We start from the raw sequence: 10,922 nt of genomic DNA on the forward strand, positions 1-10,922 counted from the left end.
ACCGCCTGCATGATGCACAAGGTCCCGGCAATGCTCTGCTTAAGTGCTAGTGCACAGAGCCCAAACCACTGCATTTTAATTACCATGCAGCCTCAGATATATTGCCTTTGATATGGAAATGTTCTTGTTCTCTCATCTTCACATATGGTCTCATGCACAGAAATCTTTATCTGATTCATAAAAAATAAACTAGAATCCAATCTCAACACCTGACCTCAGTGCTTAGAAGTTTTTTACTAAGCATGGTGTCACTATAAAAAGAATGGCTAATATTAGTGTAAAGTTGGATATTTTGAGCAACGATATGAAGGATTTGCAGTTAAGAACTGAATCGATACTGTTTCTCTGAGGTTTTAGGGTTTTGAGGTCCCTTTTTTGAGACTACCACAGATTTGAGGAAAAACAGACCAGCAGCCTTTTCCAGAGGAGAGAATACATAGTAAACGTACATGATATTTCATCTTACAATCTCCACCTACACTCTCAATGGATATCTTTATCCAAATTATGACAGTGGATATTTAAATCTGAAAAGCTCTATTAAGAACCATAACACAAATTTAAAATTATTTCCAGTTTGACTAAAAGTCTAAACAAAACGATTAGCTGAAAAACTTTTACCCTCTTCCACAGAACAAGAAAAATGAAAACACACTTTGTATAAATGTATAATGAGTATATAATGAGAGAATGATTAAAGTTTCTGATATGACTTATCAAAACAATTAGTTTTCAGATCACAGTTGAAGAACCTCAAGCGAAAATGATATGCTATACATTTAAAATGTGCTAACAGTTAATAAAAGCTGCTTTTCATAGACTACACTGGAGTACCAGCTTGTTTTTGTTTTTGTTTTACTTGAGTATGTTGATAGTCAGGGGACAGTCAGTAGAAAATGTGAGGACAGGATAAAGACACAAAATGTTCAATACATTATTTTCATTGTTGGGAAAAAAAATAATAGGGGAGAGTTATATTTCTTAAACAAGAAGCAATCCAAATGCAAAGAGAGTCCATTTTCTGCTCTAAAAAGCAAAACTATTTGTTCATTCTTTTAGCAAGTTTTTATAATAAAATCTGTTCTCATTTTATAATAAAATCTTGATAATTCTGAAATAACCTAGATTAACTTTTTTAAAAAACAGTAATATGACCCATCTAACCTCATGACAGCAGATAATACATCCCATCTGCAAATCATCTTGCTGAATGTTATCTGTGTTTTATCATTTCTAGTACCTGTCTGTGCCTGATATGGTACTCTCAGGCACATTAGCTTGATGGAATGTTTCACTTGACTTCAAAAACATCAATTGATATATATGCACCCCTAAACTATATTTAAACAAATAGCTCTTAGAACAACCAAAATTTTAATTGTACTCTACTATACTTATACAGAATGCTGTTTGTAAATAGTGAAAAGGTATATATCAATTATCTCACTAACAAGAGAATACTTTCAAACTTAGAGATTTATAGCCTAACAATACAGAAAAGTATAGATAATATTAAAAGTAAGGGTTAAAGCCAATGTACATTAAACTTTGTAAAAATAAAATTCATTTACTCCAGTATCTAGTATACTAATTCAAAGAGGATTTTTAAAATGTCACTAGTTTCTTCAATATAAGGTAGATATGTGTAAAAATTTCATCAGTGAGCAATAAACTAATAATTCCTAAAAGAAGTCAAATAGAAACAGCATAAAATCTCAATAATGCCACCAAAACTTATCATTTATGTATTTAAAGCAATATATTGTTAAAGCCTTATAAGAGAAAGATTTGCTAAATAAGTTAACATTTTAAATATGTGCTTTTCCCTTACTAAGAAAAATATCTTTCTACTGCTAATGAAAAAATGTCCAGCAGACAGTATGAATGTCATTTCTTCTAGATATTCAGTTACTGAATCCATTACAGAATCAACTTAAGATATAGATATTGATAGTGCTTTATTAATTTTTTTGCATCTACCTTTCTTTGTAGTATAATGTTGGGCACTGTGCTTACACAGTATACTATTACAGGAGCTTGTATCATGCTCCGTAATAATAAACTTGCAATTTATTTTGCATTTTCAAGAATACATATATACCAAGAGAAAGTTCCTTCTTACTACTTCCAAAATAAAAATTAAGAACAACAATAAATACAATAAACAATATTTAGTTTTGCCACTATAAAAAGAATATAGTGGGAGAACCGAGAAAAAAGGAGGTGGCAGTGATACAAGAAAAGCAACAGAAGATACTAGTTTGCCAGAGGAATTAATGACCTAGCACTTGTCTAGATCCTGGTCACTTACTGCCCTTGGTCATAAGCTAGATCTAATATGTGTAGTGCACACTTACTTGCTTTCAGAGTCTAAAGGATTTTGTGTTTTTTTGGTTAGTGTTTGTTGTTCTTTTTTAGAATGGGACACTCTCTCTTGATTTAAGAGGTTTTCAAAAATGCAGGAGAAAGAAATTTACATGCCATTTGGCCTACTGCCCATGCACTTACATATGTGTATTCAGGAAGATACACTCAAATATACATGGATAATATATTTATGGTCTGGTACAGTAAAAAAAATCAGTCATAACTTTTTCCCTGCTGTAATAAAATAAAGTATTTCATTGATTCAATCAAAAGCAAATGCAACTAAATAACCCACGTCCCCACCATCTAGAAGAAAAGCGCACCCTTGCTGCCATAGACAAGCTAACTTTATCCCACTGAATTAGTGGAAGGTTTAAGATGTTTGCTTGTTTGTTTTCAAGTAAAGAGAATCTTCTAGTAGGTATCAGGAATATCTGAGTGGCTTAGAAACAAGGGAAGAAGGGAGAGTGATGAAAGTGTCTAATGCTGAGTGTTGAATTCCATGGTTATTGCACAGGGTGATAGGGGGAAGCTCATGTTCATGACTGCAGACATCTGGTCTCTTCCAGAGAGTGCAGACTAAAGTTGACCTGAAGCTGGGGTCTAGAAACCTAGGCAGGAAGCTCAAGCACCAATCTGGGTACAAACAGAACAGGGCACTGCTCCTAAAAACCCCAGGCTGAACAAGAGTGAGACAGGGAGAGAGCAGATATTTACAGGTTCGCCCGCACAGTGAACACTAGCAGCCCCAAGTGGCTAGGCCTGGAGCGGGGGAAAAGAGAAACTGCAATCAGAGGCATAGAGCAATTTGCTGAGACCTCTGGGGCGGGTGCGGGAGGAAGCACAGAACAGGTGAACAATCCAACTAGAAACTGAAGCCCCTAACCAAGCCAGGATACAACGCCAAGTCTGCGCTAGTCCTACTGGGATAGTGCAGACTGAAGGGCACTAGCAGCCCTCCCCCATGGGCGGAGTGTGTAGAGTAGGTGTAGTGCCAGATTTACTCTGCATCCCCTTTCCTCGTTCAGCACTCACCCTGCCGCTTGTCGGGTTTGCCTATCTAACCAGAAGTCTGCCCTCAGCCGAAAACTAGAGAAGAAACAAGAAGTGGAAAGAGAGAGAGAGAGAGAAAGACAAGACTACACTGTCACAGTCTTCTCTAGTGCCAGGGCCTCCCGAAGGCTGTCCTGGTTGGTTCGGCCCTCCCACGGGAATCCTGTAGCCTGGAACGGTGCTGAGTGGACCAGCTCCGCCAAGCCCGTGCCTATGGGCCTCCGGGACGAGGTGCTGAGTGCGCAGGCTAATTATACATGTGGCATTTGGGCAGCCGACTGTCCAGTGACACCTTACCTTATGAGGAAACGTCAACCTCAGCAACTGTTCAAAACAAAATGCCATCGCAGGATCAGCTTCGCCGGCTCTTGGCCGGTTCGGGATTGCTTTTCCCACAGATTTTCTCACTTAGCGCAAGAATGTGGCCTGCGGAGGCCAGTCGTAAGCTGGGCGGACCGGGGGAGAGGGAGGGGGGACAGGCGGGGCGGTCCTTGCCAGGTGTCCATCCTGTCCCCCCTCGCCATGGATCAACTCTCGGACCCGACCACTTGACCTTTTTATTCACCAAACTCACCTCCTAGAAATAGACTGGGCGGGGCTGTGTCTGTTCTCCTCGGGACCCGGGGAGAAACCTAGGCATGTGACTATACAGGGCAGAAGGGAGGAGACCCTAGGGAGGCAGGGAGAGGGGGCACTTTCACATCCCGACTCCACTGGGTTGTCGGCTGGGCCGCCCGGCCAGAGCCAAAAATCCAGCCAGCCGCAAGAGTGCGCGCCGGGGTCAAGCGCCCCGGACACGGACGTCATCCCAGTGCCCCATTGAGTGTGATGGGAGGTCCGGTGCCCAGCCCAGTTTGCCGCAGCAACGGCTTTGGGCCATCTCGAGACCGAAACTTCAAGTTCAGCCCTCCGAAGAGGTCACACACAGAGAAGCAGCCGGGGACAACCCATCTCGCTAACAGCCCATCCCCGCCAGCCAAGTCGAAGACTTATTTTTGGTCCCCCAATAGGGGCAACATTCAATATCTGGCAGTTCATACAAACGTTTTCAAACTTGGTCAGCCTGAGAGCTTTAAAAAAAAAAAAAAAAAAAAAAGCCAGCCTCAAAACACTCCAGCAACAACCACCTTTTATCTGTTCCAAACACACCAATTCTCTTTTTATCTTAAAACTGCGCGGAGCGCCCGGGAAATAGCCCAGGAAACGGAGCTAATCTGTCCTCCGCAGCCCCGCTCTGGGCGCCCGAGCAACCCCGGCAACCTTTGCACAAGCCTCTTCCCTTTTCTGCCCGGCCCTTTAAGGAAAAGAAAGCAGCTCCCTCTGGGAGCGGTCAGGCTCGGGCTGGGCCCCGGGCGGGTGGCAGCACCGCCCCCGGGCCTGGGCCGAGCCCCAGAGCGGCGGATCTCTGCGGATCTGCGGAGTGGGCAGCGGGCGGCGGGGCCCGGGCAGGGCGCCGAGAAGGACGGAGGGCGCTGGCGGGGCTCAGGGACGCGAGGAGGGGAAGAAACGCGCGGGCGACTGTGCTCCTGCAGCGAGGACTCCGAGGCCGACTCGGCTCTGGGAAGGGCTGGGCGGCCCCGTCACACGCGCCCCCGCCGGCCCGGCACCACCGCCAGAGCGTCCGAGAGAAAAGAGGGCCACGGATTAGCGCTTGGGTTTCGGATTGTCTCGGAATTCGATTTGCTTATTCCTAAAAAGATCATTCAAAGTCACGTCCAAAAATGAAGGATGAGGGAAGAAGGGAGAGAGCGCAGGGAACTGGAAGCAACTCGCACGGGGTCCCGGAAAAGTTGCGGCGGAGCGGCGTTGGGGTGAGGGTGGGAGGAGGGAGCGAGCTGCTTTTCTAGCGACCCGGGTTTTCTTTGAGCTCCTCCGCGTAAACTTCACGCGGGCAGACAGCGCGGAGGAGATCCTAGACTCTCGCCCACCCTCGGCCATCGTCAACCCCACAAATAGCCAAAGTTTCCAAACCAAAATGGGGGTGGGGTTGGGGTAGCGTTTAGGAAGCCCAGAAACCCGGCAGGTCCTCCCGACCTCCCGCACCCGGAGCCTGGGTAATACTGAAGCGCTCCGGGAAACTGCGACATCGCAGTCAGTCACACGGCGAATCACCCCAACACTTTTCAAGAAAACAAAATATTCGCTGGGAAACTTACTTTGCATTTAGTCTCTATTCTTTAGGGGGATGCGGTTTAGGTCGGCTCGTGAGGGAAGCTCGTTTTGTCCAGGTTGGATATTGTCTACTTATGGATCAGCCCTTGGGTGAGGGTTTATTTTAATTTATGGCTTATGCATTCTTTTAAGGTCGATTTACATGACCTCCGGCTACAACTAAGACAGCCGAGGAAGGCACTCCAGTCGTCAGTCGGCCAAACCCACAATTAAAACAGCCCTCCCCCTAGTCTTGGTGTGACTAGGACTCTCCCGGAGTGGGCTGGCTGCCTGCTTTTCTTTTTTTCTCTCTTCTTTCTTCGCTTCTATTCTTTCCTTCTTAATTTCTTTATGCCTTGCTTTTTTAGTATCACAAAATAAGATGTGATATCAGTTTGAAAGTTTCGGTATAACTTTCTTCAAACCCAAGCCTGCAGCGATAACGAGAGATACAGCGCTCACAAAGCCCTCAGGATGCTGCCCTCTTGTGGGCACAAAGGGCCTTTCCACCCAGCGGTCCCATCTGAACCCTCACACAGCACAAACATATGCTTACACACACACACACACACACACACACAGGGGGAGAGAGAGAGAGAGAACACTACACACGCAAGCACACGAGCTTCCTCCATCACACACTTGGCGCAAACTTCAATGAAATACCTACCTCAAACTTCATGAAGACTTAAAAATTCATTCTCTAAGCCACCTGATTCTTTTTCATAACATTCCCAGTTATATAGATTAGAGGATCTATACGGGGAGGCGGAGGAGGAGGAATAAGGTGGGCCGAAAGGGCGAACAGATTTCCGGACGAATACTTAGGATGGCGATAACAGCTTTCTGTTGTCAAAGGTTGCGTTGTCTGTCTCTCTCTCCTGCCCTTTTTGCCTTAGTGTCCCACGCACAGTTATCTACAGCTACAACATGTGTTTTCTCCGAGTGGATTTTGGGGATAGGGGGGTGGCAAGAAAACCAGAAGCCCGCCACGCAGATCTGTCACCGCCTCCGGAACAAGGCACAACTCTCCAAGAGGGGGACGCATCCTAGGGATACGCGCGTCCACCAGCGAGCGGCAGACGCTCGGGCCCCTTTCTCAGCCTCTACTCTTCCCCCCACCCCCACCCCCCACTTCTGCGTCTGCCCCACTGAACGCCCTCCTCCCGCTCCTCCTCCCCACCTCCCCTCCCCAGCCAAGTACGGAAACCCGCCGGGGCTGGGCAGCCGTGGCTCCCGGCAACCCGCGCCCTCGCGGGGCTCCGCGCACTCAGTTCTTGTCCGACCCCAATCCCTCAGTCCCAGCTCAGTGAAACTAACCCTGAAGCTGCCCGGAAGGGCAAGAGCGGAAGGCGCTGGGGACCGGCGGCCGGGCCCGGGGTTCCTGCCCCTGCCCTCTCCTGCTCCCCAACAGGTAGCTCACAAACGGGCCGCGCGCTCTCGCTCTGCCTCCCTCGCTCTCTAGAACGCTCGCTCCGTCCCGGTTACCTGGGCGGGCTCCAGGATGGTACCGCACGGGAGGGCTCCTTGTGCGCTGCGCCGCGGGAGTAAATGGCATTAAAGAAAAAAGGGAAAGATACAAATAAAAAAAAAAAATTAAGGAAGGGGAGTCGTTGCTGGGTCAATTAGCTCAGCCCGGGGAGCAAGAGAGCAGAGCCCCCCAGCGCCGCGGCCGGCTAAGCCCGTTAACTCAAGTCTGCGGGGGTGTCCCGCCCCGAGCGGGGGAACGCTGACCCGCAGAAGTTTGCCGCCGGGGTGCCGGGAGGTGCGCGCAGAGCGGGGTGACTAGGGGCTTCCCCCTTGAAACAAGTGAAGGCGATGGTTAGTGCTGTCAATCTTGGCAATCAGTGTGAGCGGCCATGTCGTAAGTATTCAAAGCATTTCCCGTCGTGCAACATCAGAAAGTGAGTGGCCAGGGCATTGATCTGAGCGAGGGAGAGGAGGCAGGGCTCCCCTCCCAGACAACACAGGCAAGATGAGACAAGAGGCGAGGGAGGCAGCGAGCCAGGCAGGGAAGCTGGGAGGGAGGGGGAGGGCCGGGGAAAGAAGAAGGAGGGGAGAGCGGAGGCAAAGGAGAGAGAGCCGGAGAGAGAGAGGGCAGAGACCGGCGAGAGCGGAGGTTGGAACTGGAGAACGCGCCTGAGAAGAAAGAGTGAAGCGACTAGTAGGAGAGAATTGGAAGGCGACAAAGAAGAGGGAGAGTTGAGGTCAGAGGGAATAGTGACAAGTATTAGGTGGAGAGAAAACGGCTGAGGAGTAAAGGACCCCAGCAGTCCTGTTAGGGCTGGAGTTGTTGGAAGGAGGAGTCTAGATGAAGGCAAACTGAAGAGGGGGAAAGGTAGACAAGTGGGGAGAAAGAAAGGAGCAAACTGGAGAAAAGGAGGAAAGAAGGTGGGAGAGGAAATGCAGGGATGGTAGTTTGTGCTTTGAAAAGGTTATGTGAAGAGGATGATGAATGGGCTGAATGTTAGGAAGTACTGAGATATAGCACTGGACCACAGAAGTGAGTCATGGCAGAAACAGAGAAGAGAAAGAACAGGGACTAAAGCAGACCAAGAAGAAGGAAAGGAAGGTGAATATAAGGATGAATAATAAGGAATAAGAAAAGTGAAAAAGAGAAGTAATCAAAAGAGAGTGAAGAAAGAGATGCAGGAAGCAGAGATCATGAAAACATACAGGTTAACAGGATTTCAGTAAATAGAGGAAGAGGACCTTATTTTAAAAGATAGAGGAAGAGCAACTGAAAGAAAAAGGAACTGATACAGGAGATTCTTAACATATGTAGGGGGCCATATTCTGGAGACCATGTGGAATATGGAGTCTATGGGTTAAAATTATTATGAATAACAAAACATGTACAAACTACCAAGGAAAAAATTGATTATACCTTTACAATGATAAATAGTCCCACATTTATTATAGGGTTAAGTTTGTGTTACACAGAATTGGGTGGGTGATATATGTGTATTACCTCAACTTTGTAGAGGAAAAGATTTGGAGAAACAATTTCAAGATGGGTGGCTGGGAAGTTGTAAAAGATGAAGAGTTTCAGTCACCCGGGACAGCATTTTGCAAAAAACATGTAAGTCAGATAGAGAAAATTATGTTTAACCACCCCCCATTAAAAAAAAAAAAAACCTACACAAATTAAAGATTCTCTTTGATATGGGTGTGTAGGGTAGATAAAAGATTTGAAGGGTATAGCATGGCCTAATGGAACAGAGACCTGGAATTTTATCTCAGTGCAAAAAAACCTGGGGGACTGGGAGAGGAGAGAATAATCATGATGTCAGGTAATAGGCAGAGATACAGAACAAAAGAAATAGATGAGAACACTAGCTTTGACAACAGCAGACACAGAGCTAACAGGCAGCCAGTGTGCACAAGGTGATGTTGGCCTGCCTTAAGCCAGGCCCAAAGAAATAGATCTGAGAAACTAAAGTTAGTGGAGAGTCCAAATTACATCAAGATTAAAAGCTAAGAGAGGGGTTCTGACATGATCAGTGTAAACCTACAGAGATTTGTGGAAGTGAGGTCCTTGCTATGTAGAAACTGATATGAGAGGGCCACTTTGAGGCATTACATAAACAGGGAATTTGTGAAAGAAGATATGGACAGGAGAGAGGAGTCAGGAATTAGAGTTAGAAAAATCAAAAGGTTAATGCAATCTAAAGTTGCCAACTTGAGAAAGACCTTCACAGATCAAGTGATAAAAGATACAGAGGAGAAAACCTCATCTTTGTTCCACTAACTGAAGAAAACGGAGAAAGTAAGTAAATGCAGAAGAGGTACCAAGCTGAGATGTCTGTTAGTCATATACTGGCTTCTTAAAGTATACTCCATGTTTGGTTTCATATCAACTCCAGACAAGAGAAGGAAGAGGACAGAAATAAGGGTCAAGATGAGCACCTGGGATTGGTGGGGCAGAAGGAATAGCCCCAGTAATAGGAATAGCTCATTTCCTATTCCAGCTGGGAAAGATGATGCTTGAGGATTAGAAGCTTGAAGACTGCAAGTTAATATGACTTGATGACTGTTGGCGGAGAGGACAACAGTCCCCAACCAGAAATCTTGTGTCTCTTTCACCCACAGAGACCTTCATGACTGGAAAAATCTGCCTGGAGAGGCCAGAGCCTAGAAGCCAGTGAAAAGAATGCCTGGCACCTTTCCTGCCAGCTCCTTCACACCTGGTCCCAAAACTCCCAGGAGTGCTCCTTGACCTCAGAGGCCCAACGGGTAAACCCAGACTGGTGTTTCTATACTAGACAAGAGTCAAATCTCTTCTGGCTTTTGATTTTGTCTTTGTTTTATTTTGTTTTTGTGAATGAGTGTGGCCTGGCCCAGCTGTCCTTCCAAAGCCTCTCTCTGGCCCTGGAACTCAACTACGGAGCAAAAAATCTCTGGAAATCTTATAAAGGGCAAAATCGAATAACCCCTCCTAAATGCCTGCAGAGTTAAAGCAGAGAAAAGGAGATAATTTTAAGTCCCAAAGCCTAAATTCTCAGGGTAGAACCACCGAGAGAAGTGAAACATCCCAGACTGAAACACTGGGGCGCGACTTGGGTTTCTCAAAGTTGTGGTAAGTTTGGCTTTACAAGTACCAGCGTATGAGTTCTTTAAATCACCCAGCACTGGGAAATCTGGGGAATAAGACAGACCCCGCCGACCAGGTACAGGCTACTGGCAGAAGGCCAAAAAAAAAGGCAACATTATCAAGATCTCTTGCGTCCAAGGCCCTAATACTGGGCCGCGGTGGACCTTCAGAGGAGGAACGGCAGAATCCTCTTTAGATTTTATCTAATAAACTGATAACCAAAGTAGATTGATAAGGCGGAACCCCGAGCCAATCACAACATTAATCCCTAAAGGAAAGAAACTAAAGTTTGGAGTCTTGGTGCCGCACTTCAGGCTGTGCATGGTTTGACACGTGGCCCTCGGGGGCGGGAGTGAGCCCTAAGAGTTCCCTTTCAAGCCACAGGCGCTGCAGTACAGAGCGGGGGGCAAGGCAAAGAGCGCTGCAGAGGGTTGAAGTGCCGGACTCTCCACCTGGTCCGCACTGGCCTGCGGGCTCTAGGAAGTTCCGAAAGGAGCCCAGAACGCCCAGGCACCGTGGCCAGATCCGGGCACACTAGGGCTCACTTTCCCTGGGGGTCGGAGCCCCGCGCTGCACAAGAAGCCCGGCACCGAGCACCGGGAACCAGGGAGGGAAGGAGGGGCAAGCGGTGGGAGCAGACTTACCTGCCCGCAGCTATCGCTGCCTCCGAGCTGTCCGGGTGTCCCTGCGCACGACAACCAGCAAAGACAACTCGGCTTTGCTAAGTTTGGCCTCGCACCTCCAGAGAAGAGGCGCG

The 10,922-nt window shown here is 47.0% G+C and overlaps 2 protein-coding genes across 17 annotated transcripts in view; one reads left to right on the forward strand and one right to left on the reverse strand.

Annotated features, from left to right (window-relative positions):
- Positions 1–7,560, reverse strand: part of SOX6 (SRY-box transcription factor 6) — a 716,878-nt gene extending 709,318 nt beyond the window's left edge. For 5 of the 16 annotated variants that reach the window (XM_045162966.1, XM_045162960.1, XM_045162965.1 and 2 more), the window contains exon 1: positions 3,718–6,177. The gene's annotated coding sequence lies outside the window, so the exon portion shown is untranslated. Of the gene's footprint in view, positions 1–3,717; positions 6,178–6,241; positions 6,365–6,891; positions 6,993–7,059 lie in introns of those variants that run through there. The other 11 variants (XM_045162970.1, XM_045162964.1, XM_045162959.1 and 8 more) reach the window with 4 other exon arrangements.
- Positions 6,401–9,852, forward strand: LOC123329789 (WAS/WASL-interacting protein family member 1-like). The gene is made up of 2 exons (XM_044929575.2): positions 6,401–6,985; positions 9,664–9,852. The coding sequence occupies exons 1-2, from the start codon at positions 6,401–6,403 to the stop codon at positions 9,673–9,675; spliced, it is 597 nt and encodes a 198-aa protein (XP_044785510.2). The 3' UTR covers positions 9,676–9,852.
- Positions 9,853–10,922: the final 1,070 nt, after the last annotated feature.

The sequence above is a fragment of the Bubalus bubalis genome, chromosome 16, assembly GCF_019923935.1.
Source record: "Bubalus bubalis isolate 160015118507 breed Murrah chromosome 16, NDDB_SH_1, whole genome shotgun sequence".
NCBI lineage: Eukaryota > Metazoa > Chordata > Mammalia > Artiodactyla > Bovidae > Bubalus > Bubalus bubalis.